Genomic DNA, 26800 nt, shown 5'->3' on the forward strand with positions numbered 1-26800 from the left:
TTTGCAAATATATTGAAGAAGACTTGTGTTATATTCCTCTATTACTCTCGTCTTTGTCCGGAGGGTCTTCTTCTGGATCATGAGCCTATGATAAGATTTGGATACCAGGTCGAAAAAAGTCTACAAGTCACTTATTATCCTTTCATGAGCCTTTGAACTTTGTAGTCCAGAGTCGCTAGTTGTATTTCATAGGATTGCGTCTAACTAGCAGTTTACCTGCTTTCAGCCACTGCCATCGTCCTTACCTGGTCTTACCTGAGCGTCACTTGATTCCATGTTTCATGTTTCGCGCAGAAGACCGACTAAAATACAAATACCTACCCTCGGAGAGAGTAAATGAATCCCCATCAGGACCAGGGAGAAAAATGAAAAAAAAAGGAAATTTGGAAGACAAGTGAAGAAGAGAACGCCGGGCAACATAAAGATATAGAAACGGGGAATACAAGCAGGTCATGAATGTTCACCTGATCTGTTCACTGGTATGCACGTGGACCAACAGAGGAGAATGAATACTTCAAAGCGGAGCATGAAGCAGATATCGCAGCGTGAGTTGGATGTTTTGTAATCGTCATGATGTGAATCCGATACGTGATGGGCCAAATGCACCCCCTCCCCTTACCCTTGCGAGAGAAGAGTTGTAGAACTGGGCAGATCAGTGATACCCACCAGTCAATCAGAACCGAGGAGAATAAAGGCAGGATCCAAGAGAAAAGTGAAGACTTAGTATCTTCTCCTGGAACGAGGGTCATCATATCCAGCATCGTCCTCACGGTGTCGCTTGCGGCCATAGTCTTCCCGACCGCCACTGCTACCACCATACCTATCACCACCGCCGCGCTCACGATCACGGTCCCGATAGCGGTCTCCACCCCGATCTCCATTGCGGTCTCCCATGCGGTCATCGCGGCGATCTCTGTAACGGTCATCGCGGTCGTCACGGCGGTCGCGGTCACCGTAGCCGTCTCCTCGGGGTCGGACGGGCTCTGAGTTGCTTCCAGTAACACCACGGTCAAATCTGCCACCACCACGGTCACCACCGCCGAAGCCTCCTCGGAAGCCTCCACTGCGTCCACCACCAGGGCCAGAGGGAGCGTTAGGGGGTGCTTGTCCACCTCCACCGAAGCCGTTGCGTCCACCTTGATATCCGACACCGCCACGAGGGCCGCCGAAACGGTCACCACCACCTCGGAAACCACCACCACCCCCTCCACGGAAACCACCACCTCTGCCACCAAATCCGCCGCGGAAACCGCCTCCAAAGCCACCGGGTCCGGATGGTGCGTTGAATCCAGGACCACCGGGTCGAACTGGCATGGCCTTGGTGTAGCCACGTCCTCCGAGACCACCGCCAAAGCGGCGGGGCTTCCATCCTTTGGTGGTTCGTCCACGCTCGACATCTACAAGGACTCGTCGGTCCTTGATCCGGATGCCATCTGTTTCTTTGTAGGCCGCTGAAAGTGGGGAAAACAACTGCGTCAGCAACATATCTTACCGCAAATTGGAACACATGGATGATTTTAGTGCCAGAGGGAGTGGCGTGACAGTGATACCTTTCATGTCCTTCTCGCGCTCGTAGACAATGAACGCATAGCCCTGGTGGGGCTTCTTCTTCTTCTTGTCTGATACTGTATCTTTGACAAGGGTGATCTGAAGTCGATATGTTAGCATTTGTCATTGTCAAATTCGAGGTCCGCACAAAAACGTACTCTCTCGATGGGGCCAAAGCGACCGAACTCTCGCTCCAGGTCGGATTCTTTGACATCATAGCTGAGGCGCGCAACAAAGAGAACCTTGTAGGGATCACCACGAGCATGCGGATCATTCTGGGGATCGACTAGGAGAAAAAAATTATCGTATTAGTACCATGGCACAAGAATCAATGAGCAGGAAAGAGATGACATACAATTTTGCATCCCTTCAGTTAGTTGCTTTTCCTGGTTCTCTTTCTTCTCGGCGTCCTGGCGCGCCTTTCGCTGCAGCCAGCTTTCAGTCGCATTATACGGGACCTCATCGGCGTGGGACTTGGCCTCGGCAAGATACTGGGCGACGCCGGAGATGGTGCTCTTCTTGCAGTCCTCTGGTGCGGGATCGGTTGGAGCCAGATAACGAAGGGGGGGACGAGGTTGGAACAAGGCCAACAATGGCCCTGGGAGTCTGTCAGTCATTCTCACGAGAGACCTGGTAAGAACCAGATCAAGTGTGGGATAAAGCTGAAGTTTGAGATAGTAGAGCCTTAGATCAGGAGTGAGAGCTTCGCGCTGGTCTTAGCGTGTAAGCTGGCGCTGCAGCCGCCATTGGCGCCCTGCGCTCACCGCCCTACGCAATCACGTGCGCCAGAAAATGCTCCGAAGCCACCGCGAATGCATCAATCACGAACAAGTGACGACAATAACAATGCCTGTCCGTGGAATCCGAACAGCGACGACGGCGCAGGTATGTGCAACGGCTTTTCAGTACATCCTATTGATGACACTTGCTAATCTGACTAGAACGGCGCCGGCGCCTTTATCTTACAATGCAAACGCCTTGACTTCCACTTCTGCAACTCCGGAGGCAGCTCAAGGGGCATGGTGTAAGTTTCGTTTTAACATATCAAATTGAAATTCCTGATATAGAAACTCACACAATGGACTTCACAGCGCCTTCCTGCAGAACAACCTCAAGGCTTTCGCCCGCCAGAACCCTCAGATCGAGATCCGCGTTTCTCCCCGACCCCAAAAGCACCCCCTCATCAAGGGCCTTTACATCAATGGCCGCGAGAAGCCCGTCTGTGTACGAAATCTCGAGCCCAGCGAGATCCTGAAGAAAGCCAACCTTCTCAAGGAGGCCAGCGGAGAGAAGTTGAAACGGACCAAGAAGCCTGTCACAAGTTTGAACGAAAGTGTGCGTGGTATCTGGTCTCCATACCACGGCGATCTGCGCGGCGTATAGCTCAATTCGTTTTCTGTTTTATGGTGTTCGTTACCTTTCAGCGGTGGTGACTATCAGGTGTCTCCACCGCAACATACTGTACTATTGACCTGGGTTGTATTTCATTTTTCTTCATTCTTGTCTATTTGGTCGAAGCCTATGGTTTTCTGAAACACATCTCTCATGCATATCAAACTCAAGCCTGCATCAATTTGAGGACTACTAGTCTTTTTGAATGATCACTTCATACAATGGCACGTAGTGTTTCTATACAACAGTATAAGAGACTGGTCAAGTATCTATATATTGTAATTGAGGGTTTTTTTTGCAAGAGAAAGTTTGATAAATAAGATTCCCAAGGAGACCAGAGAAATATTTGATAAGAACTATTTATCAAGTGACTGATATAGATCCAAGTCCTATCTGAAAGATTATAGCTCCGTATACCTCGAAAAAGAAAACGCCCTCCAGTTCCATGCATATTGGGTATCGATGAAATAAAAAGTGGTCCTGACACCATGCAAATGTGTAACGCAGCAAAAGAAAAGCAGACGAAAAGAGCAAGAAAGGGAAAAACATAGAAATCAATAAGAATCAGAGAAAAAGATGGAACAAAGCAGTTGGACTGCTTAAAGACGTCTCGCAGCCTGCAATCTGACACTTGGAGAATGGCTTGGTCTGAGAACCCGACTTTTTCGCCTTGGACTTCGACCGATTCTCAGCACACTCGCCACAGTAAACCTGAAAGATGGTCAGTTTTCAACATTCAGTTGCAACTTGAGATGGGTTATACGAACATGTCCGCATTTCTTGGATACGTATATCTGCCCTTTGGGCCCTTCCCCAACACCCAACTCCTCATGGCAGTTAGGGCAAATTGCCACGTCATAATCCGATAGCGTCCGAGTGAAGCCCTCTGGAGCTGGTTCTGGTGATTTGTATGCCTCGGAATGGGACGATCCTCTGGAACTTTCCTGAGATGTTGGAGCAGGGAATGAAGGAGTGATTGAAAAGCCAGTGAGCCCATAATCGAGTCCCACGGGCAGGAGGTCCCCGATAGACATGGACTGGAACTCTTCTCCATCAGCATATCGACTCCCACTGTACCAGTTTCTTGTTGGTCGTCTCTGAGGTAGCTCGGGTCTTGCCGCTATCCGACTCATGTGAGACCAGATGTCGTTGTAAGGCCTTGGTTCGAGCGGCCTGGGTCTGGTGGTAGCCCCGACAAACTGGACATCAGAGCTACTCGACGAGGCATCTGCGGGATCGCTGGTGGGCTCAGCGTCGACATCGATCACCTCCCGCTGCGCATTCGTCCGAGGAACATGAAGTATATCCTGAGGAAACCGCAAGCTTGTCCGGGATTGGGGTGGCGTGGATAAAGTGAGGTCGACTGATCGAGTTTGAGGAGGACTTTCAGATTCACGAGTCAAGTCAACGACCTCTGAGTTATTCGTGGGTCTGACCGGCCTCCGGTAGTCGAGCCCATCTCCGGGGAAGCGTGGCAAGTGAATGGATAGAGGTTGAGGACGAGGTTGAGGGGGGTGAAAGTGCTCATTCCAGTCCGCACTAGTAGGTCCGTCAGATTCTTCGGACATTTCGCGAGGCGTGGGCGTTCGCTGGAAAAAGGATCGAGTTAGCAGAGCTTCTGGTCTCATCAGTTGCCCCGCCCGTTTCACGACGGATGAAAGCGTACCTTGGGCCCTTCAGGCAAAGATGGGAGGCTTGGGCTGCCACTCATGCCAAGACCTAGGCTCTGGAACCGGTTGAAGCGAGGAGGGGCATATAATATCAGGCTGTGAGGTGGTGGAGGCATCTGAATGGAATCCATCTTTGTTTCGATGCTCGAGTCTCCAGGCGGTGTCCTTTTGCCAACCAAATAAGGCGGTGGGGGTCAGTGAGGTTGTGAGGAAGATCGTCAGATCGGCTGGCGAGTTGGCATTTATAGATCGGGGTCTAGGGTGCAGGATTAGTATACAACAAAGTTGTAAGTTAGTGGGAAGGAAGCATTCATGTCATCAATACACCACTTGAGCGATTGACTGATCACATTTACTGTGTTTCGGCAACGGCCCCATGTTTCACGGGTGCTAGCATGAGCTTGCCTACTTATCTTCTTCTTCTTCCCTCTTTTTGTACAAAGAGCCGTTGGATATTGGGAGAAAAAAAAAACACCATTTGAGGATTCAAAGATAGCCAGCTTTAAAATTACACACTATTTCCCGATCATGACTGAGCCGTCAACACTGTGACTGCGCCTCCCTCATTCAATGCTACAATGCTCTGAGCAGCAGATCCCCATGCCACAGAAGTAGCGGGGACAGCGCTCCGGAAGGGCTCTGACCAAGACTTGGAGGCCTTAGTGAATTGCTGCACGGTGACGCCGCTGGGTCCACCGGTCAAGAGGAATTGGCCAGTGTAATCCCAGAAGATAGAGCTGATCTGGCTGCCAGTATCCAATACCTTGGTTTCCTTGGAGGTGCGCAGGTCCCAAATCGAGACTGTAGTAGATTTGTCGGCCACTGCGGCCAGGAAAGTACCGTTCTCAGAGAAGAACAAGCACTTGACTGGGCCAGACATGGCATAGTCTGCGGCTGCGACGCCGGTCTTAACGTCAAAGATCTTGACTTGTCCATCTGCACCACCAGCGGCGATCAAGTGACCATCTGGGTGGAAGTTGACAGACAGCAAAGCTAAATCAAAGCCATTAGCACTCTATTTTGATAGAAAAGATTGCGAAACAAATGCTTACCTGCGTCAGTAAAGATCTGAGAAGCCACGGTGTTGGTAGCCAAGTCGTAGAGGACGTAGCTCTTGTCAACACCGACAGAGGCAACAACGTCACCAGTCGCGTGCACAGCTACGGCTGTAACCTCACCAGCGTGGGAGTTAAAGCTAGCAACTTCAGCCCCGTTCTCAAAGACCTTCACAGATCCGGTGGACGATCCAACAACAGCCTTGTCACCAGCCCATGTCGCATCGGTGACGGGTCCGTCTGTCTTCAAAGTCTGCACCACACTCTTCTGCGAAAGAGAGTAGACACCAACCACACTATCGACACCACCAACAAGAGCCAAGTCACCGGTCGAGTTGACAGACAGAGCGCGGCCACCGGGGTAAAGGGGATCGGAGGACTCAGTTGGTTTGAATGTGGAGATAGCCTCAGCTGAGGCCCAGCCTTCGGGGACTGCGCGCTTGCGCCGACCCTTAGAGAGACTGCTGATATGTTAGCAATAAATACATGAGAGTAAAACCATTGGGTCCACGTACGCTGCCTGTGTGTTCTCGACCCGTTCCAATACTGCTTGGGGCAAGCCTGTAGAGTCGACCTGCATAGCATCACCAGCACCGGCGGAACGGGTAGCTCCGACGGAAACGTTCGAAAGTGCCTCGCGGGCCTCATTCCTCTCCTTTGTCAATCGTGCGATCACTCGCACCGCGGCATCATGCTGATAAAGTGCGGAGCTAAGTTCGCGCCTCGTCTGGGCCAGGTTTTGCTGTAGAGTGTATGTTTCAAGGGCAAGAGCATCCCATTCCTCCTGGAAAATGCTGAGGAGAGACGGAATGGAGGTCAAGGTGGGAGGTCGGGGCCGAACAACGCGCTGCGACTTGACATCGATTAGGTCCTCGGTGCTGAGTTCTTCGCCGTTTACGGGATCTTTGCCATGCTCGGCAATGTATGCCTCGATAAGGCGCTTTTCAAAAACGCTGCCTATTCAATTATCAGAAGGGGTTTGTGCGCAAGGCGATTCGAGGAACTTACCGCTCTTGGGAGAGACGACGGGAACTTGAGGTGCCTCTCCAGAGACTGCGATAGAATTTCAATTAGCAAATCGGTTCAATTATGATAATCAAAGCGCAATGAATCGTAGGCCACTCACTAGCACAAAGCATGGTTAATTGAGGTGGGTTGAAAGATGAGGTTGGTGAGGACTTGACGCGGAGCAGGCTCCTTGGGACTTTTCGATGTGTCCCATTTGGGTTTAGCGCCTGGAGCTGTTCACGGGGTCGCAACTTCCGCGACTCTTCGCCTCTTTGTGAGATCTAGATATTCTATATCTTCTTATCGGAATGTGTGTTTGCTAATGATTTACTGAATTGTCTGAGAGAAGCACAACGCTTCAGCAAACAGCTTCAGATAAAAGCTGCAACGTTGACTACATCCCATCATGCCCCCCAACCCCAAGTTTGAATATGGTATGTCGCTCGGGATTGTCCTGACAGACTTTTCTAATCTAAAATCTAGATGCGAAAGAGCCCGCATTCCTCCAAAAGCTAAGGGGTCAGTATGGCAGCAACGCTGGCCGCTTAGAACGGCCGGCAGTACGAGCGACCAGACTCAAAGTCAACAAGGACGACGACGACGATGAGCCCACCTACGTCGACGAGGAAAGCAACGAAGTGATATCCAAGGAGGACTACAAGAACTTGGTGCGCGAGAGTGGCCAAACAGAAGAGAGCAATGATACCCCTAAGGATAAGCCCGCAGGCGACACAGACAAACCAGGACCATCCAGCAAACAGAGCAATTTGACTGAGGTTGGAGGACAAAGGAAACGAAAGCAGGTCAAGGTCGTGGGCGAAGAAAGTACCGCGAGCGAAGACAAGAAGACTGAGACCGAAGAAGCCCAACCTAAGGCGCCCACTAAGAAGGCAAAAAAGACCAAGAAAATCAAGCTCTCCTTCGATGAAGAGTGAAGACCCAGGAGAAAATTCATACCAGTCCTTTGACTTAGCAGATTGAAGGTCGCCGACGCATGGTGGACTCAGCGCATACCTTTGAAGACTCATAATGAGTCAACGCAACACCGGTTGTATAGTGTCATAGGTCGCCAAATAGCTTGTTAGGGCGATCACATAGAGTAATAGCAAGAACAGTCAAGCTGGTGTAAATTCAGAGTTACTCCATGCTATCGCTTTGAAAATAAATAATTGTGGCCTGGTCCATCGCATACTCCATTTATCAGCAACTTTTTTTTTCTTCGGACCCAGTCGCCTTCCCGGTACTCTTCCTCTACAACATTCAGCACTTGGACGTCAAACTCAGCCAAGATGCCTGTTGTTAATGTTGACCAGCTAGTCCGCCTGCAGCGGAAGCCCGAGGACATAAGAAATGTGCGTGCCCCTCCATCCCACTCTGATGTCAGGCTTTATACTAACTCCAACCAGATTTGCATTTTGGCCCACGTCGTAAGTCAAGGCCTTCAAATAACGAAATTAAATCTGATTACGTTCGCGAAATACTCACAATAATCTTTCCTTCTTTTAGGACCATGGAAAGACTTCGTTGACAGATAGTCTTATAGCCACCAATGGCATCATTTCACCCAAGCTAGCGGGCAAGATCCGCTACCTGGACTCTCGTCCAGATGAACAGTTGCGAGGCATCACAATGGAATCTTCAGCTATTTCATTGTTCTTCTCAATGCTCCGTCGCCCAGCGCCAGACGCAGCACCGGCGGCCAAAGAGTATCTGATCAACCTGATTGATTCACCAGGACATATCGATTTCAGCAGTGAGGTCTCCACGGCATCACGTCTTTGCGACGGTGCTGTTGTGCTCGTTGATGCAGTCGAGGGTGTTTGCAGTCAGACTGTGACCGTGCTGCGCCAGACCTGGGTTGAGCAGCTGAAGCCAATCCTAGTCATCAACAAGATGGATCGTCTGATCACAGAATTGATGATGAGCCCCGCTGAGGCATTCTCCCATCTTAGTCGACTGCTTGAACAAGTGAATGCCGTAATTGGTAGCTTCTACCAAGGTGAGCGTATGGAGGACGACTTGCAGTGGCGCGAACGCATGGAAGATCGCATCAATACCTCTGCTACTCGCGATCAAGACCGCAAAAAGCAATCTACAGATGAAGATGCCACTCAAAGCATTACGGAGGCAACAGAGTTTGAGGAGCGCGATGATGAGGATCTCTACTTTGCCCCCGAGAAGAATAACGTTATATTCTGCAGTGCCGTGGATGGTTGGGCTTTCACTATTAGACAATTTGCTGCCATTTACGAGAAGAAGCTCGGAATCAAGCGAACTGTTTTGGAGAAGGTTCTCTGGGGTGATTATTACTTGGATCCCAAGACCAAGCGTGTTTTGGGCCAAAAGCACCTGAAAGGCCGTCGAGCATTAAAGCCTATGTTCGTTCAATTGGTGCTTGATAGCATCTGGGCAGCATACGAAGCCACTACAGGTGGAGGAAAAGGCAAAGGGTAAGTAATTAACCTCGTAATTTACTTATTGTATCAAATTCTCACAGTGAACAGAGACCCAGTGTTGCTCGAAAAGATTACCAAATCTCTGAATATCAACATCCCGCCATATGTTCTGCGTTCTCGTGACCCCAAGAACATCATGACTACACTGTTCTCTCAGTGGTTGCCTCTATCCACTGCTTTGCTTGTCTCCGTCATTGAATATCTCCCTAGTCCCCCAGCCGCACAGGCAGCTCGACTGCCGGAAATGATCAAAACATCACCTGGCTCAGAATTCATCAGCGATGATATCAAGAACGCCATGGTAGATTTCAAGACAGGCCCCGAGGAGCCCGTCGTAGCATACGTCAGCAAAATGGTTGCAATCCCCGAGAGTGAGCTTATGTCAAGCAAAAAGCGAAGCGGCGGTGCCATGACTGCAGATGAAGCCCTTGAAATCGCCCGTCGCAAGCGCGAGGAAATTGCGAAGATGCAGGCCGAGGCCAAGGCGAACCAAACCGATGAGTTCGAACGTATGACCACAGTCTTCCAAAATACTTCGTTGATCACTGAGACCACCGAGGAGCCGGAGGAAGCAGAAGAGAAGGAGGACCCAGATCATCTTATTGGCTTTGCCCGCCTCTATTCAGGAACCCTTTCTGTTGGAGATGAAATTTACGTCCTCCCGCCCAAGTTCTCACCTGCCCACCCGCATGCAAGCCCCGAGCCCAAGAAGGTGACTGTCACAGACTTGTACTTGCTGATGGGCCGAGCCCTCGAGCCCCTCCAGTCTGTGCCAGCCGGTGTTGTCTTCGGTATTGGCGGTCTTGCCGGCTACGTACTCAAGACTGGAACTCTCTGCAGCCGTTTAGATGGAAGTATCAACTTGGCTGGAGTCTCGCTTGCCACCCCACCCATCGTTCGTGTTGCGTTAGAGCCCGTTAACCCAGCCGATCTCGGTAAGATGGTCACTGGTCTGCGCCTGCTTGAACAGAGTGACCCTTGCGCCCTATACGAGCAGCTTCCCAGTGGTGAACATGTTATTCTCACTGCAGGTGAACTGCATTTGGAGCGCTGCGTAACAGATCTCCGAGAGCGGTTCGCTCGCTGCGAGATTCAAACTGGTGAGGCTATCGTTCCTTACCGGGAGACCATCGTTCAAGGCCCTGAGATGGCCGCACCTAAAAACCCCGAGCTTGGCCGTGGAGGTGTCTTGTCGGTTTCCGCTTCCAAGCAAATGACCCTTCGTCTTCGTGTGTTGCCTATGCCTGAAGCCGTTACAGAATACTTGACCAAGAATGTCGGAACTATCAAGCAACTCCAGCTGGAGAAGCGCTCTGAAGCTGAGGGTAAGACCGTAACTGAGGCTGCAGCCGAAGCGCAAGAGTCAGCCGCTGTCGATGGCACCGGCGAGTCCCACGAGGGCACTATCCTCTCCAAGCAAAAGTTCCGTGAGGGGCTCGAGAAGGTATTTAACGACGAAGCCAAAGAAGACAAGGAACTATGGAAGAACGTCGTCGATCGAATCACAGCATTCGGACCTCGCAGAGTCGGCCCTAACATCCTAGTCGACGCAACAGCAGTTAACACCTGTGAGAAATTGTAAGTACACCAAGAAGAAACCTACAATTGAGCCAAATATAACAAACCCTCTCTCCAGCCTGATCGAGGACCCGAAGCAGCAAATCGCCGGCGACAACCAACAAGCCCTCCTCGTCCGCGACTTCAACGACAAAATCGCCTACGCCTTCCAACTAGCAACAGGCCAAGGCCCATTATGCCAGGAGCCAATGCAAGGCGCCGCAGTCTTCCTAGAAGACCTATCAGTACAAACAAACAACAACGACGAACTAGACATGGGCCGCCTAACTGGCGAAGCAATCCGACTCGTCCGCGAAGGAATTTCCGCCGGATTCCTAGACTGGAGTCCACGCATCATGCTGGCAATGTACAGCTGTGAGATCCAAGCAACCAGTAGGAACCCCCGTTCCCCATCAATAACAGAAAAGGGACAAAAAAAAAAAAAAACTAACACACAACCCTTCCACAGCCGAAGTCCTAGGCCGCGTCTACGGCGTCATAACCCGCCGACGAGGCCGAATCCTCTCAGAAGTAATGAAAGAAGGAACACCCTTCTTCACTATCCTCGCCCTGTTACCCGTCGCCGAGTCCTTCGGATTCGCCGAAGAAATCCGTAAACGGACTTCCGGCGCTGCGCAGCCGCAGCTTATCTTTGCTGGCTTTGAGGCACTTGATGAAGATCCGTTCTGGGTTCCGGCAACTGAGGAGGAACTTGAGGATTTGGGTGAGCTTGCTGATCGTGAGAATGTTGCGAAGAGGTATATGGATGCTGTGAGGAATCGGAAGGGTCTTGTTGTTCAGGGAAGGAAGTTGATTGATGCTGAGAAGCAGAAGACGTTGAAGAAATAGTTTGGGCGTTGATGTTGATAGATTGGGTTTAAAAAGGATATTCCGCATTGTATTGTATCTTGTCTTCTTTCCTCTCTTTTTACGGTATTCGGTATTTGGTATTCATAATTGATATGGTTGTGGTTGGTATTTGATACCCAGTGTCCATTGGATCTACTATCAGGGGAAAGTCAGCAGGATTGCCTGCCAAATTTCAGCTACTCTGGGAAGAACGAGATAACGTTGGCAGAAACTGTTTGCATTGTATTCTAGAATCTGAATCCGCGGGGTATCTTCATTTTGAAATCGTTATTGATATCAATATCCTGTACAAGTGGATGTGTCCGAGTCAGGCCAAGAAAAAGTTGGCGTTGCTGGACATGTGGAAATTGTGGCACTGGTTGAATGTCATGCTTGAAAGCAAAGAACAATAGAACAACCGTTGGAGCCCAGAGAGCCATGCTCACAGAGGCGTCTCTCGAGGTGTAATCTTGTCGATATCCATCAAGTCTGGTGCATGCGAGGAGCGGATGCTCTCATGAGCGAATCAGACTGGCCAGAGCATCTGGAGAGACCAAGACAAAGTCTGCTTGATTGTCGCGGGCTGTAATCATCTCTCACCAGCCATGGCAGACAGAAAAGGGCAACTCAAGCCAGAGCCGCCACAATCGCGATTGTAATTCGAATTCGAAATCCAAGCGCAATGCCCTCAGAAGGGCCGAGCAACCTTCCTCAATTCTCCAGTGCCATTAACTGGATCCCTCATCTCCTTCCAGCTAACAGGGAACATCATATTACCCGCCTCACTGCGCGCCATAACGACACCAAGATCATTGCGCGCAGTAGTAAGATAGAAGAATGTCTGATCACCAAGCGAAATAACCGAGCCCCGAACAATATCCCCAACACGGAACATCTCATCCATGACAACACGATCCTTCTCGACAGCGCGCACGTCCTCCTTCCGGATCAACGCCTGGAAGCGCAATTCGTCGGTGTTGCTGTGGTTCTCTGGGTTGGCCGCGTGGGTGAGAATCGCGGCGACGTTGTCGTTGTCAGAGGGTGTGTGTGTTGGATCTTGGGTTGTGTCTTCTGTCACGACAAGGATTGAGACTGTTGCTTGGCGCTTTTGCACGCGGGTTACTCGTGCAAGGACGATTGAGTCGACTGCTGGGAGGGTGTTGTAGCGGGGTTTTGTGCCTGGTTCTTGTGGGGTGGATATATTCTTTGCTGGTAGGGTGCGAGAGACTCTGAGGGTTGGTTTTGTCTGGGTCTTTGGTTGGGCTGGGTCTGCGACTACTGGTCCGGCAATGGAAGCATAGATGAAGGATTGTTGGATGTGTGTGCCTGGTCCGGCTGAGTATGTGGAAATGGGGCCGAGGCGTTGCCCGGGGATGGCGATGGGCGGGAGAGAAGCCATTGTTGAGGTGTAGTTGATGTTGAGGGGAGGTCTGGAATTGGAGGATCGGTGATTTTTTTGGGGAGCTCCCACTCGGCCCGGGAGTAGGTTTGTCCGCAGCTATCAATGCCCACTTCACTACAATACTTTCACTACAATATGAAACATTTCCATCTCCCAGGCAATTAATTTATAGAGCCCATATCTAGCATGAATACACAGTGTATGCGGAACAGAAACGACAGCGGCACCGGCCCAGAAATACGATGGACATGTAAGAACAAAAAGCGAGTCCACACTCCAAATGCCCGCTGAGAAAGAGTAACCCGAGTCAAATAAATTCGATGCCAAAGAAACACCGTGTGGGGAAAGAAAGCAAGACCAACGTGAATATTGGCGCTACAGAAAGGACCGGAGAAAAAGTCGCGCACAGGGGAGAATAGACAAATGACCAATAGACAAAATAGAGCGGTTAAGCTTCCACAAGGGTTTGCTTAGGACCTGCTCCCAGTAGCTCAAGGCATCGACGGGCGAGGGTGATCACTTCGCCTTCACCATCATCCACTTCATCTTCGTCGGATTCAATGTTCTTGTCTGAGATCGACTTGACCATCTGGACGATGTCTTCAGATCGTGAGATGTGTCCGATGAGTTTCTTATCTTCGGACTCGAGGAGTTGGAGAAGGGTCCAGATGGCAATGTGTTGGAAAGTTGGATCACCACTGGCAAGGAAACGGTAGAGGTAGCCATGAATACCACCGTTCGAATCGGCCCAATCGCGAACGAACATGGAATAATCGCCGACTGTATTTCATTAGCTATGTTATGAAGTAAGGTATGAAAGAAACATACCCTTGGAAGAAAGATTGCCCAGAGCAGCAGCACTGTTGCCCTGGACCTCAATGCTATCAGAGTTAGTAAGAGGAATGAGGACGTCAAAGACGCCGAGCTTGAGAAGGTGTGGTTTCAGCTCCTCGCTGAGGGCCAGTACAGCAATCGCAGCGGTCATCTCAGACTGTACGGTGAGAGGAACCCGAAGGACCAAGTCCTTGCACTTCTGGACAGCTCCAGCCTGCAAAACGAGTTCTTTATTGCGATCGGAGCTAGCAGCAAGGTTACGAAGCGTAGAGATAGCGTGGCATTGGATCTCTTCGTTGTCGGTTGAACCAAGCAGATCCACCAATGGCTTCAGGAAGCCTGCTTCAATGATCGGTGATTCGTTGAGCGGATGAATAGATATATTGCGAATACAGGCGACGGCGGATAGGATGAGAGGAAGGTAGGAGGATTGCAGGAGCCGCAACAAGGGAGAGAGACCCTTTGCGCGGACAATCTCAAGCTGGTATTTCTCGTCGGAGGCGAGGTTGCGGAGGGCGAGCGCAGCCTGGCATTGCACCTTCGGGGTCGAAGAATCCATGAGATGTACCAATGATTGTACCAAACGCGACTCGGTCTGAGCTAGGCGTTTGCGATTAGTCGAATCAACGGCAATGTTGCTGAGAGCTGTGGTGCAATAATACTGAACGTCGACATCGGGGGAAGATAGCAGATGGACGAGCACGGGAATAGCGCCAGCATTGACGAGTTGCTGGCGGTTGTCATCTGGGTCATGTTAGAGAGTAGGACTACATTGGGAGACCGCAATCACTTACCAGAATGGGTCATATTTAGTAATGCGCCCGTTGCATTACGCTGTACACGCATGTCCTTGGATTTGGCCAGGCGGATCAGAGGACCGAGAGCGCCGGAGCGAGCAATCTTGGCCTTGTTCTCCTCATGTGTCGCAAGATTGGTGATACATCCGACGGCATTGCATTGCACCTCGACATTGGGCGACATCATCTGTCGAATCAGGGGAGCCAGCCCCCCGAGGGCGACAATCAAGACTTTGTTTTCCGCTGTACCTAGTCAGCAATCGAAGACAAGATTGAAGGGAAGATCAGGAACCAACCATTCACGGCGAGGTTACCCAGCGCTGCACTGGCCGCTCGTTGTACTTCAATATCGGAGCTCTGGAGAAGGAATAGAATCGGCTCGAGGGTGTCGCTGTCGACCTCGCGGACATCTAGAGAGGGTCAGGGATTACATTATCGCCCTTCGCCCCATAATACGTACCTCGTTCGGTAATTTCGGCAAAGGTCAGACTGGCGCTTCGTTGCAAGTCGACATTCTCGGAGTACACCAGCGTACTCAATGCCCGTAGCGGCTCGCCGTCGAAGAAGTCGGTTTCTGCGCGCTGTAGGTCAAAGTCAGTGACGTGCCCGTGGAAAGGGCAAGGGCACGGTCGCCATCACAGGCAAACGGCTTGGGGCGAATCCATATCCAGAGAGAGGTCCCACGTACATTCTCCAAGTAGCCGAGCAAATCGGAGACAGCTTCTCGTTCATTATCGGCCAAGGTTGTCTCGTAAATTCCATCTCGCGACCGACCACCGATGGGTCCAAGACAGGCTGTGATATGGCACCATCGGTCCACCGCCGACAGGCACGATAGACAGGCCGTTGCGATTCCACTCATGCCTAACAGGCCCACATCAGGGCCGAAACGAAACTCGAAGGCAAGAATGGGAGAAAGTGGGAATAGACGGTGAGTCGTGGAAAGCCGAAGCTGTTATTCGGGAGCACAAGGGCGGCGCGTGATAAAAAGAAAATGCGAGAGAGTTGTGTCGAGGTAGAAGTAGGTAGAGAGATAGGGAGGGGAGGTTTAGCTCCGCCGAGAGAGGCTGGTAGCAACTTGCAGTTCGCAAGTTCAAATTCGAGTTTAGGTTGAAATGCAAGTTCAAGTTCCAAGATCAATTTCAATTTCCATTTCCATTTCAAATCAATTCAGTCCAGTCCAGTCAAGTCAAAGAAAAACCTTGAGCTTGAGCTCTCCAAGCTGTCGCTGACCAATGGTCCCCGTTTACGTCAACACCTGCACAAGGCTGCACCTGCTCTTTCTATGCACTCACTCTATACATCTACATCTCGATTCCCCCTTTACTTCACTCCATTCTCTCCTCTCTCCTCTCTCTCTATATACGAATACCTCTGCAGGGCCCGTGCACACATGTTCTTGTGATAAAGTCCAAGTGACTGTGACGCAGGAGATCACCAGACTGGCGATCTCTCAAGGGGGTCATCCTTTCACATGAGAGATACAGGTAACTTATAGCTTATCTCTTGCTCATTTGATATCCAAACTACGCAACAGACCCTCAGCAGACTCAGCGGACTCATACTCCGCAGATACACCGGCATATGTCTCTTCCAGCACTTTTTTGTATACTCAATATATCTCATTCCCTCCATCGGCTAATCCTGCCCATGTGCTGTGGCGTAGACTCCATGCGGCTATTTCCCCGCAAAGGAAAGGCAAATCAAGAGAGAAGGAGAAGAAGTCGAAGTAGATAATGCCGGTGTAGAGAGGAAGAATGCGATCAGCCAACTCCACTTAGGGACCCAGGACGGCTGGTAACATCATATAACCAACTGAACCAGACTTTTTCACGCTTCTTTCTTTTTTCTTTCTACTAAACTTTGGATTCTTTGATTTCTTCCATTCCCCTCCATCATATGATGTCTTGCCATTCTCTCATTTGATCCCTCGTGACGTTCGAGTTTCTATGATCTGGATCGTTCTTGGCCGTGATTTAGACTATTCCCGCCTCGATTTCGATTTCCTCCCACCATGTCAGTCACCGCCTTCACTTGCCTCCCTGATCCTCGCCCCAGTCGCCTGCGCCGAATCGGCCAACTGCGAAACTACACACAAAATCGCAGTTTGAGCAGCCGAGTCCCCTGGCGTTCGTCGACCTCCGGGCCCAACTCGCCGAACCCGGTGGAGAACCTGAATGAGAGCTCCACTCCGTGCCCAGATACCGATCACCCAGCCCTCTCGCGTTACACATCGGCGCCCTCTGAGAGTTCGGGCTTTGGCGACCTCACCAGTCGCGTCTCCTCTGCCGACTCCGCTCTTTCGATTCCGTCTATTGAAGCCCCTCAGACAACAGCCCATGCCATGGCTCGGCTGAGGAGCGCTTCAGCCGCACAGCAACCGCCACCGCGCACACAAGATCGACAAAACTCTGAATCTAGTGTCTCCCCTGAGCCGAATTCTCTGCAAACCGATGGAATCGTGCCAACCAGCACCCCCGATGATTCGATTACGTCGCCGAAGCCAGACAAGAAGGCTATCATTCGCTTCTTCCCATATCAGGATTCCCATGCGAGCACCACCGCAAGACCCTCACTACCCTTTGTTCCTATAAGTCGCACCCTCCCATCGGAAAGCTGTGTGATTAGGGTGGGCCGATACTCGGAACGCGATGGTATTCCCATCCCTAACCCCGCCGAACCTTCGGATGCCCCTGTGGGCTTCAAGTCCAAGGTAGTGAGCCGGAAACACTGTGAATTCTTGTATGTCAATGGACAGTGGCATATCAAGGATGTGGGGAGCTCGTCGGGCACGTTTTTGAACCACATGCGCCTAAGTCAGCCCAACATGGTCTCCCGTCTGTATTCGATCAAAGACGGAGATATCGTCCAACTGGGCATTGATTTTCGCGGTGGGGAGGAGATGATCTTCCGATGCGTTCGCATTCGCATCGAGTGTAATCGATCGTGGCAGCAGCAGCCCAACGAATTCAAGTATGTTGATTTCCCTGCTTTAATGCATATGATGCTAACGCCACTTCAGCAAAAATACGGAAAGCCTTATCAAAAACTTGGGTAAAGGCGAGACAGCCGATTATTCGGGATGTCGAGAATGCTCCATTTGCCTGGGATCTGTTCTGGTTTGTTTTCTCCTTTTCTCCGTTTATTTTGCCACTGACCCTTAATAGCGCCCCTACCAATGTCTGTTCATGGCAGCCTGCGCACACGTGTGGCATTACAAATGTATCAGCCGACTTCTCCACTCGCCCGACTATCCTATGTTCCAATGTCCCAATTGTCGTGCATTCACCGATCTCAGTGCCGAGGTAGACGACTCTAATGACCTTGAAGAAAGGCGCGAGAAGGAACCAGTGGCATCGGCAGCCCCAGCAGAATCAGCACCACAAGAAGCACCACAAAATGGGCCCGTCGAGCAAATTCAACCAGAAGCCGCAACGGAAACCCCAAACATCGAATCAACAAACGGCGTGGATCAACTCCATGACCAACTGGGAGATGTCACCGAAGAAGAGAGCTTAGCGGGTGACATTGCAGAGGCTAGCCTGCCAAATGGCACTGAGCAAGCTAGCTTACCACAGCACACTGGACAAACCAATCTGCCAACTGGCGCTGAAGAATCTAGCCTATCAAATGGCACTGGAAGCCTGCTCATCCATAACGACGGACTGGGGGGTTTCATTGAAGAAGATAGCCTAGCAAGTGGCCTGGAGCACCTGCTCATCCAAGATTATCTGCGAACCGACGACACCTCGTCAGCCCCATCCAGCAACACCGACCTCGCCCGCAGCGCCACAATCAGCATCCCTGGCTGGCAACCCAGCCAACCCCTCAGCATACCCCCAGGCAGGCAAGCTCAATTGCGGTCAGACACCCCAGGCCGCTCCGAGACCTCAGACGATAATCCCCTGACACCGCGCAACGACTCGGGTCCTCTCGCCTTCGACGGAAGAGCGGGAATGCCTTAAGGATCACCTGTCACCTGTCATACATCTACATCAACTTCTACTTCTACACCGCACTGTTCTGGAACAAGTGATCTGGTCAGCATCAGTATATACCTATATATTTTGGCATTCTGTGGTTTTTTTTTTTTTTTGCGCCCATTCATGTTATGCATTTGATGACTTTCATTTTCCTTTCCTTCCTGTTCATGGTGCTACGTGGTTCAGCTCTTACATCTACCCCTTCCCTATTTTGCATATCTTATTATTCTCTTCTACCCCCACCCTCTTCCTCATTCATTGGTTGGTCTGTCCAGCTGGTGTTTCCCTGCCCGTCGACATCTGGTTAATATTTTCTTTCTTCTTATCTTGTCTATACCCATGCAGCAGTGTGGACTGTTGTTTCTGGAGCGTAGGAATCTGATGATCTTATTTTTGGATGTTCCTTTCAACGTAGGTTCTATTGACTGACAGTGGTCAAGAAAAGGAGATGGCGTGTATTTCGTAGTATGCATCGACACTGAGAGGTTTATACATATCGCACATATAATAATCCCTCTTTTGAGCTGCACGATAGACTACCTAGACAATTTTTATCATGATGTTGAATTGACGTTTTTCCCCAACTTTGTAATTGGCAGTGTGAGGGGAACGAACAATGAGGATCATCAGCCCTTCAAGATATATTGCACTAGAAATGATTCCACCTAGTCTCTTTTATTTCACGTGAAATTGACTGCCATAAGCAGATTTACAACTAGAATCTAAGAACCCGCGGAATTTTTGGATGTCAATTTAAAAATAGGAATAAGCATCCGCGCCAAACACTGGAAGCAGGATGAGCTAGTTAAGACAGCAAATATCAACCGACAAGATAAACAACACTAATGTTGTCACCATACAAATGGTTGTGTCCCATTGAAATAACCTACATCCCACAAATTCAAGATTCCCGCCTAGCTTTATATTGCAACAATCTCCCAGAAACACTAACCCCATTCCACAACTCCCCATCTCCCCCGCCACTCAACACCGGCATCCCAACCTGCTCCAACGCAAAAGACGCCGCAACAGACCCATAATAAGCCGCCTGGACAATATCACCATTGGTACGAATCCACCCAACAGAGAACCCCCCTAGAAAAGCATTCCCAGCCCCAGTCGGGTCAACAACTTTAGAATCCTGCCCTTCCCCCATAGCCTCATAAAACGGAGGAATCCACCTCGGAGCAAGAATCCGCGATTGAACAAGACACCCATTCTCACCAGCTCGGATGACAACTACGCCATTTCCTTCTGGTCCAACTCCGCTATTCAGGATCTTCAATGCCAATCTCTCGATCTCGGCTTTGTCAGGTGAGACAGAAGATCCGTGGAAAAGTCGCGCTAGCTCTATATGATTTGGACTGAATACATCCACTAAGCCCGCAGCCTCTAGACAGGACTGGAGGTGTTCGGCTTTGCATGCTAGTGGTGCAGGTTCCCAGATTAGTAGAGGTCGGCCTTTGGTACTGAGTATTGTTCGGAGCGTGCGGATATTTGAGATGCGTGTTTTCATACCTGCCGGAGTGGCGAGGTAGTGGTAGATTTTTGATGAGAGGAGGGCTGGGTTTGTGTTTTCGGGTTCTTGTGTGAGGATTGGAGTTGTGTATTTAAATTTCTTGGCTGGAGGATTCGAGTAGTCAGTTCATGTATATGGAGATTGAATACAGATAGATGGTGATGGGGAAAGAAGAGGGGATTTTTTCGTACGTCCGAATGTCGTATCTTCATATTCCAGTAAGCCATGGGTCGAGGATTGATCTAATGCTTGTTTGATAACCAATTGTGTATCCCAGCTCTGTAGGAGTTTCGTAATTGGTTCTGGGAAGTCATTTCCTATATGGATTGGCCAGACTATTGAATGGCTCTGAGGAGAGGGGAGAAATAATCGGGCACCCAAAGTTGCTAGGGGTTTATGTTAGGAATTTGTATGTCCTCGAGATATTGAGGATAGGTAGGCAAAACAGACCATATGCTCCAGACCCTCCTAGTACATTTGTTAGAGGGTCTCGGTTGGGAAAGCGGATCTCGTCGAGAACGACCAAGCCAAAGCTTGCGAAAGAGATATCGTCGTCCATTAGAAACCTTTTGTTATTCTGGATGATTGTCTATATCATGTAGGACCAGGTTCGTTAAGGTTATACATCAAGTTGAGCGGTACATGGAAAGTGAAGAGAGGCGGGGCAATGACTGATTTTCCTCTGCGGCTCAGTCCCACTAGGCGAATCAAACCGCTCGAGTGGCATGCAGTTCAATAAGGTTGTTTTAGAAATTGACAATGCTTTTTTGCATATACTGCAAATTGATTCTAAAAGTCCAGGAAAGGACTTGATCTGATGGAGTATATACTTTTCGCCATGTGCACACGAATATCCCTTGATATCTTCCACGATTGGTACTCTACCAAGCTGGCTTCAGAAATTTATATATTTGAGAGCAAAACTCATTCGATATCTGCACAGTATGTAGAAAATGCTCCTAGAAAATCTATTGAGACCTCGCAATCCTCACACTGAATGACCCAACGAATGCCCAGCCCATGGCAAACCAGTAAAACAATGTAGTCCTTCATTCAACATGGAAAAAACATGTACGGAGTACAGATCCCGCTTAATAAACAGCCTCGGTAGTTTGACACCTCCTGGTGTCGGAATTAGAATTTCCGAGTGGGATTGGGGTCGATGTTGGAGCCTATATTAAGGTGACGACTACTTCGTTTGAGGCTAGTGTCAATGAGGTTGTTTCCCTTTGGCAAATGGCATTGAGAGTGGAGTGTCTGTGGGCTTAATGGAAACGGTCTTTATGTGGCCTGGTGACGGTGTTGTGAGAAATTGTGCAGGATTAGGAGGATCAAATGGAGGAGGGATTGTGTTACAATGATCCCAAGCCATATGAATCCGAATGTTATGAAATGGTACGGACTGTTAGTTATAAATAGAGGAAATATAAGTACTGCTAGCTACATACTAACCATACAGCGGAAAATGTTTGTTTATTTACATCAACGCTAAAATTTTCGAAACAATGCCTCAGAATGTCTTATCAAATTTAAATGATTCCAGACCAGGAGTTCACAGGATCAGTACAGGAACCAACACAAATCTCGAAACACCGAGTGCCGCTAGTTCCGGGCATAACACCGTATACGCCACAGCCTAGTTATATGAAGTGTGTGAGATCATCGTTTCAATCTCTTGAGGGAGCAGGGATCAGGGATCGGTACGGATACATTCCGTGTTCGGAATCCCGGACTGACCTTATTTCCCGGCTTTTCCGAGCTCGCCGGCATTGAAAGACTTTTTTTTCACGGCATTAGCCATTAGCCACGTAACTGATCATCGTCCACGTAAGAGCCCCCATAGCACTAGCATGTCAAGTATAGGGTTAAGCTCTTTGTGGATTCTGTAAGCCCTGTTTCCTCAGCCTTAGCCCTGGATTCTATAGATCGAGTACGCGTTGCGTACTCCCTGACCAGGACTATGTAAACCCTGTAAGACCCTGAGGGTCGAACACTGCCAATCATTTCTGCTTTCATTCTTTCCACTTAGCAAAGGTATACTCACTTCTGCGAGATGAAATTCCAATCTTTGTCGTGCCTATTGGCACTGTCCAGCTTTGTGGCTGCCTCGTCTAACACCAATGCCGGTCTTCTTTCCAACGATAAGAGTATTCACATCGTCCTCACAGAGCATAAGCAATTGAGCTAATGCTGACCTAATTGACCAGTCTCTCTCGGTGACTGGCAAGCCGCCTACGAAAAGGCCACCAAATTCGTCTCCAAGCTGAACACAACCCAGAAGCTCGAGCTTATCACCGGTAGCAGCGTCAACACCACCGATGGCGACTCCTTCACTGCTTTAGAATTTCTTGATGGATCCATGGGTGTGCAGGACTACTACTATGTCTCAGCTTTCAGTCAGACATCCGCTTTAGGCATGACCTGGGACAAGGACGCCATGTATGCGCAGGCTAAGGCTGTTGCTACTGAGGCATACCTCAAGGGTATCCAGGTTATTGCTGGTCCTACTTCTCAGCCCCTGGGCAGGACTCCTTGGGGGGGTCGTCTGGTTGAGACCTTTGGTTCGGATCCTTACCTCAACGGTATTGCGACTGGATTGAGTACCAAGGCGTACTCTGACACTGGTGTCATTGCTGGTGCTAAGGTATGACAGGGGTCATAGTTTCTCAAAATGTTGAGCTGTCATGCTGATATGTGATTAGCACTTCATTCTCAACGAGCAGGAGACCAACAGGACAAGCTCCGGTGGAGGTGGCGGAGGAGGAGGTGGCGGCGGAGGTATGGGAAGTCCCCCTGGATCTTCTTCGTTTTCCAATTCATCCATCCCGAGTAGTATGAGCTCTGCAGCAGCTCAGCCCTCATCTTCCTCTAGCTCATCTGGTAGTATGGGTGGCAGCGACGGAAGCAGCCAGTCGTCCTCTTCCTCCAGCGCTCCGTACTCCTCAAATGCCGACTCGAAGACCCTCCACGAGACCTATCTGTGGTCTTTCTACGATGCAGTGCACTCTGGACTTGGTGGTATGATGTGTGCCATGACCAAAGTCAACAAGACATATTCATGCGAGTCATCGAGCCTTCTCATGGATCTCCTGAAGACCGAAATGGGATACCCCGGTCTCGTCTGGCCCGATGCCAATGCCCAACAGGACGCTCTTGCCAGTGCCACCAACGGCCTGGACTACGGTTCTTCTAGCTTGTGGAGTACCTCCACCATGGAGGGCTACCTCAAGAACCATAACCTCACCGAAGCCCGCCTGGACGACATGGCTGTTCGCAACCTGATGGGCTACTACAAGGTCAACCTAGATAACGGGACTCAGCCTTCCTATGTCGACACAGGTGCTTACGTTGATGTCCGCGGCAACCATGCCAGGCTGATTCGTTCTAACGGCGCAAAGTCCATGGTTCTCCTCAAGAACGAGAACAACACCCTACCACTGAGCAAGCCTCACAAGATGGCTATCTTTGGATCTAACGCTCGTGCTGCCATCGCTGGTCCTAACATGGAATTCAGCGTTCAGGGCTCCGGTCCTACTTATGATGGTCATCTGGCTACTGACTCCGGCTCCGGACAGGCCTCTCTCCCCTACCTCATCACCCCCGAGATGGCATTGACTATGAAGGCAAGCCAGGATGGTACCGTGCTGCGCTGGGTTGCAAATGATACCTACTCGACCTCCAGCGGCTCGGGCTTGGTCATGAAGGGATCTGAAACTACTTCTGTCACACCTTCTATTGAGAATTATGCCGAGAATATGGATGTCTGCCTTGTGTTCATCAATGCCCTTGCTGGTGAGGGTGCTGACCGCATTGAGTTGTACAACACCGACCAAGACGTTCTGATCAACGAGGTCGCAGATAACTGTGACAATACCGTGGTTGTGATCAACACCGTTGGTGCCAGACTCGTTGACAACTGGATTGAGCACGACAACGTCACCGCCGTCCTGTACGGTAGTCTTCTCGGCCAGGAGTCCGGAAACTCAATCGTGGATGTCCTCTACGGTGATGTCAACCCCAGCGGACGTCTGATCTACACCATCGCCAAGAACGAATCTGACTACAACGTTGACATCTGCTACACCGCGCAGTGCAACTTCACCGAGGGAAATTTCATTGACTACCGTTACTTTGACGCTTACAATGTCACCCCTCGCTACGAGTTCGGCTACGGTCTTTCCTACACCCAGTTCTCCTACTCGAATCTGAAGATCGATGGTCCCTCCGCTCTCTCTCTCTACCCCACTGGTCAGCTTGCTGTTGGTGGTTTCGAGGATCTCTGGGACAATATCGCTAAGGCTAGCGTGACTGTTCGCAACACCGGCTCTGTTGATGGTGCTGAGGTTCCCCAGCTCTACATTTCTTACCCCAAATCTGCGCGCCAGCCTCTGCGTCAACTTCGTGGGTTTGAGAAGGTTGAGATCAAAAGGGGAGGAGAGTCTGATGTGAAGTTCCAGCTCCGTCGTCGTGATATCTCCTACTGGGATGTTAAGGCCCAGAAGTGGGCTGTTGCCCCTGGAACTTACTACGTTTATGTTGGTGCAAGTTCGAGAGATCTGAGACAGCGTGGGAGCTTCACTGTTCAGACCAAGGCTTAAGCCCGAGAGGTTGGGAAGGTTTTACTTTCTTGTTTAGGTATAGATTTGTTGACTAGGAAAGATCTACAAATGACAACAAGGCTGTAATTTACACGATTTAGCCGCTGACTGTAGCTATAACATAAAGAATGATGTTTGTATCTATTCCTCTCTCTGCGATCAGATTATTCTATCTATTACCTGCTAATATGCACTGTTTCGTCACTGCAGACCGCCAGAGCTGCCCGAACCGGCAGGATCGACATCCCCACTCTTCAAAAGACTCAACTTCTGTTCTCATCAACAACTTCTGAATCTTATGAATCATGTTGGTCTAAGTATTTTGATCAAGATTCGCGGGAAAAAAAAGGGACTCCCTCACGAGATAGGGGTTCAAAGCGCTCCATCAACAAATAGGGTCATCCCTATTCCCAACAGCTGCAAAGCCGCACCCGCAGATCAGCCTGGTTCCGATCGAAATACGCATACAAGATGAGGCTGAACTTCAGCGAGCCACCAACCCCGACGCTGAGTCGTCAAAACACCACTGTATTCGGCCATCACCAACGGCGCGGCACCCATCCTCACCGATTGTCCTCGCGCGCAAAGCCTAGACGGTACGATAACCGATACTCACTCTACAACATATGATCGCGCTTTCTAACCTTCATCAGATGGCCACTTGTATTCCGATTCATCAAAGGAGCAATCCACGGGGCAATTCTATTCCCCGTATTCCTCCATGCAGTATTCACTGCCTTGATCGTGTACCTGGACACCTACGTCTTCGACACAGTCGGTCTACCCAGCACGATCGTAAGTATACCCCTATACCAAATCCATCCAATCACAATTATCTAAAAAGAACCCCCAGATCCCCTCCTTATCCATAGTCGTAGGCCTAATGCTCGTGTTCCGCAACCAAACATCCTACAACCGCTTCTGGGACGGCCGCAACGGAATGAACGCACTAAACACCTGCGTGCGAAATCTAGTCCGCACAATCGCAACAAACAGCTACAACTCCAAGCGCGGGCCGCCAACAGCCTCAGAGCGCGAAGACATCGAGCGCACAATCCGCATCCTCATGGCTATCCCCTATGCCGTGAAGAACCATCTCCGCGCCGAGTGGGGAGCTGCGTGGGTGTTTGGTAGTTCTATTGTTGATGATTTGAATCATCATGGTGGTGGAACGCTTTATAACCCCGAATACGCGAACCTGTTACCGGCTGGTTTGGAGGGGCATGAAGATGAGGGTCTTGGGCTGCCGTTTCAGCTGACCTTTTTTATTGATGGGTTTATTAAGCGGGGGGAGGAGCGTGGCTGGTTTCCTGCCCCTGGAGCTAGTCAGATGCAGGCACAGTTGAATACTTTGACTGATGCTTATGGGCGGATGGAGACTATTAAGTTGACGCCGATTCCGGTGGCTCATTTGTGGGTTTCCCTTGTGGATTGTTGGTTGAGTGTAATGTGCTAATGTTTTGGCTTTTTCCTTGATCTTAGGATTCATCAAAAGCAGGTTCTTGCGCTATTTGGCTGTGTTTTGCCATTTGCTATGGTTGATGAGATGGGATGGTGGGCGATTCCCATTGTCAGTCTGGTTATTTTCACGCTCTATGGTATTGAGGGGATTGGTTCTCAGTTGGAGGATCCCTTTGGTTATGACCGGAACGATATCAAGATGGATGCCCTTGCTGGTGACTCTAAGACTGAGATTGATGTTGTTTTGTCGGAGTGGCGGACTCATTCAAAGGCCATGGATGCTTTGAGACATCAACCTGCTGGTGCTTATCATGGTGATCTGTGTTTGACGCCGAATCGGAATGATGGTGCTAATGCAGATGGGGATGATAAGTATATGCCACCGGACTTGTTTTTGAGGTTGAGGCCTAGCACTGGAAGGTGAGACTGGGATGTATCATTGATAGAAACATAGTATTTCCTACTTGTATCGAAGGCCATCTACGATCTTAAATCATTATGAACATTATGATTATAAGCAAGTATTATCTAGCAATTTCCAGTTTATACACCAGCGACAACGTTTATCCGAAGTTCTGTTCAGGCAGGCAATGTTAGACCATTGCGGATATACGGATGCGACTGCTAAGAGTTCCTCCGGTATTGCGTCATGCCCCAGATGTATACTACCC

The 26800-nt window shown here is 50.0% G+C and overlaps 12 protein-coding genes across 12 annotated transcripts; 6 read left to right on the plus strand and 6 right to left on the minus strand.

The window, feature by feature from the left end:
* Positions 1–720: 720 nt before the first annotated feature.
* Positions 721–2165, minus strand: N7508_003426 (U1 small nuclear ribonucleoprotein 70 kDa; the record flags this gene model as incomplete). The annotated part of the gene is made up of 4 exons (XM_058461492.1): positions 721–1451; positions 1551–1647; positions 1707–1834; positions 1904–2165. 4 exons carry the CDS (start codon positions 2163–2165, stop codon positions 721–723), a joined length of 1218 nt encoding a protein of 405 aa, XP_058322069.1.
* Positions 2166–2394: 229 nt separating this feature from the next.
* Positions 2395–2931, plus strand: N7508_003427 (mitochondrial 54S ribosomal protein mL43; the record flags this gene model as incomplete). Its single annotated transcript, XM_058461493.1, has 3 exons — positions 2395–2433; positions 2490–2572; positions 2640–2931. The coding sequence occupies 3 exons, from the start codon at positions 2395–2397 to the stop codon at positions 2929–2931; spliced, it is 414 nt and encodes a 137-aa protein (XP_058322070.1).
* A 573-nt stretch (positions 2932–3504) lies between these two features.
* N7508_003428 (putative RING finger domain protein) lies at positions 3505–4741 on the minus strand (the record flags this gene model as incomplete). The annotated part of the gene is made up of 3 exons (XM_058461494.1): positions 3505–3651; positions 3708–4529; positions 4607–4741. The coding sequence occupies 3 exons, from the start codon at positions 4739–4741 to the stop codon at positions 3505–3507; spliced, it is 1104 nt and encodes a 367-aa protein (XP_058322071.1).
* Positions 4742–5136: 395 nt separating this feature from the next.
* Positions 5137–6804, minus strand: N7508_003429 (WD repeat PRP19 family protein; the record flags this gene model as incomplete). Its single annotated transcript, XM_058461495.1, has 5 exons — positions 5137–5603; positions 5663–6126; positions 6181–6622; positions 6674–6718; positions 6792–6804. The coding sequence occupies 5 exons, from the start codon at positions 6802–6804 to the stop codon at positions 5137–5139; spliced, it is 1431 nt and encodes a 476-aa protein (XP_058322072.1).
* Positions 6805–7079: 275 nt separating this feature from the next.
* N7508_003430 (DUF4604 domain-containing protein) lies at positions 7080–7608 on the plus strand (the record flags this gene model as incomplete). Its single annotated transcript, XM_058461496.1, has 2 exons — positions 7080–7107; positions 7157–7608. The coding sequence occupies 2 exons, from the start codon at positions 7080–7082 to the stop codon at positions 7606–7608; spliced, it is 480 nt and encodes a 159-aa protein (XP_058322073.1).
* Positions 7609–7962: 354 nt separating this feature from the next.
* N7508_003431 (GTPase RIA1) lies at positions 7963–11535 on the plus strand (the record flags this gene model as incomplete). Its single annotated transcript, XM_058461497.1, has 6 exons — positions 7963–8025; positions 8080–8100; positions 8180–9123; positions 9178–10707; positions 10766–11079; positions 11156–11535. The coding sequence occupies 6 exons, from the start codon at positions 7963–7965 to the stop codon at positions 11533–11535; spliced, it is 3252 nt and encodes a 1083-aa protein (XP_058322074.1).
* Positions 11536–12223: 688 nt separating this feature from the next.
* N7508_003432 (exosome non-catalytic core subunit CSL4) lies at positions 12224–12934 on the minus strand (the record flags this gene model as incomplete). The annotated part of the gene is made up of 1 exon (XM_058461498.1): positions 12224–12934. The coding sequence occupies one exon, from the start codon at positions 12932–12934 to the stop codon at positions 12224–12226; it is 711 nt and encodes a 236-aa protein (XP_058322075.1).
* A 451-nt stretch (positions 12935–13385) lies between these two features.
* vac8 (protein anchor VAC8) lies at positions 13386–15430 on the minus strand (the record flags this gene model as incomplete). Its single annotated transcript, XM_058461499.1, has 6 exons — positions 13386–13717; positions 13766–14515; positions 14566–14811; positions 14865–14978; positions 15029–15149; positions 15257–15430. The coding sequence occupies 6 exons, from the start codon at positions 15428–15430 to the stop codon at positions 13386–13388; spliced, it is 1737 nt and encodes a 578-aa protein (XP_058322076.1).
* A 1152-nt stretch (positions 15431–16582) lies between these two features.
* On the plus strand, positions 16583–18533 carry N7508_003434 (FHA domain protein; the record flags this gene model as incomplete). The annotated part of the gene is made up of 3 exons (XM_058461500.1): positions 16583–17541; positions 17591–17687; positions 17736–18533. 3 exons carry the CDS (start codon positions 16583–16585, stop codon positions 18531–18533), a joined length of 1854 nt encoding a protein of 617 aa, XP_058322077.1.
* Positions 18534–19304: 771 nt separating this feature from the next.
* N7508_003435 (uncharacterized protein) lies at positions 19305–20629 on the minus strand (the record flags this gene model as incomplete). The annotated part of the gene is made up of 4 exons (XM_058461501.1): positions 19305–19352; positions 19504–20174; positions 20262–20456; positions 20521–20629. The coding sequence occupies 4 exons, from the start codon at positions 20627–20629 to the stop codon at positions 19305–19307; spliced, it is 1023 nt and encodes a 340-aa protein (XP_058322078.1).
* Positions 20630–22123: 1494 nt separating this feature from the next.
* Positions 22124–24668, plus strand: N7508_003436 (glycoside hydrolase family 3 protein; the record flags this gene model as incomplete). Its single annotated transcript, XM_058461502.1, has 3 exons — positions 22124–22217; positions 22278–22714; positions 22773–24668. 3 exons carry the CDS (start codon positions 22124–22126, stop codon positions 24666–24668), a joined length of 2427 nt encoding a protein of 808 aa, XP_058322079.1.
* Positions 24669–25139: 471 nt separating this feature from the next.
* N7508_003437 (bestrophin family protein) lies at positions 25140–26553 on the plus strand (the record flags this gene model as incomplete). Its single annotated transcript, XM_058461503.1, has 4 exons — positions 25140–25264; positions 25322–25463; positions 25522–26081; positions 26151–26553. 4 exons carry the CDS (start codon positions 25140–25142, stop codon positions 26551–26553), a joined length of 1230 nt encoding a protein of 409 aa, XP_058322080.1.
* Between the last annotated feature and the right edge of the window lie 247 nt (positions 26554–26800).

The sequence above is a fragment of the Penicillium antarcticum genome, assembly GCF_028974205.1.
Source record: "Penicillium antarcticum strain IBT 31339 chromosome Unknown utg000003l_segment0_segment0, whole genome shotgun sequence".
Lineage (NCBI taxonomy): Eukaryota > Fungi > Ascomycota > Eurotiomycetes > Eurotiales > Aspergillaceae > Penicillium > Penicillium antarcticum.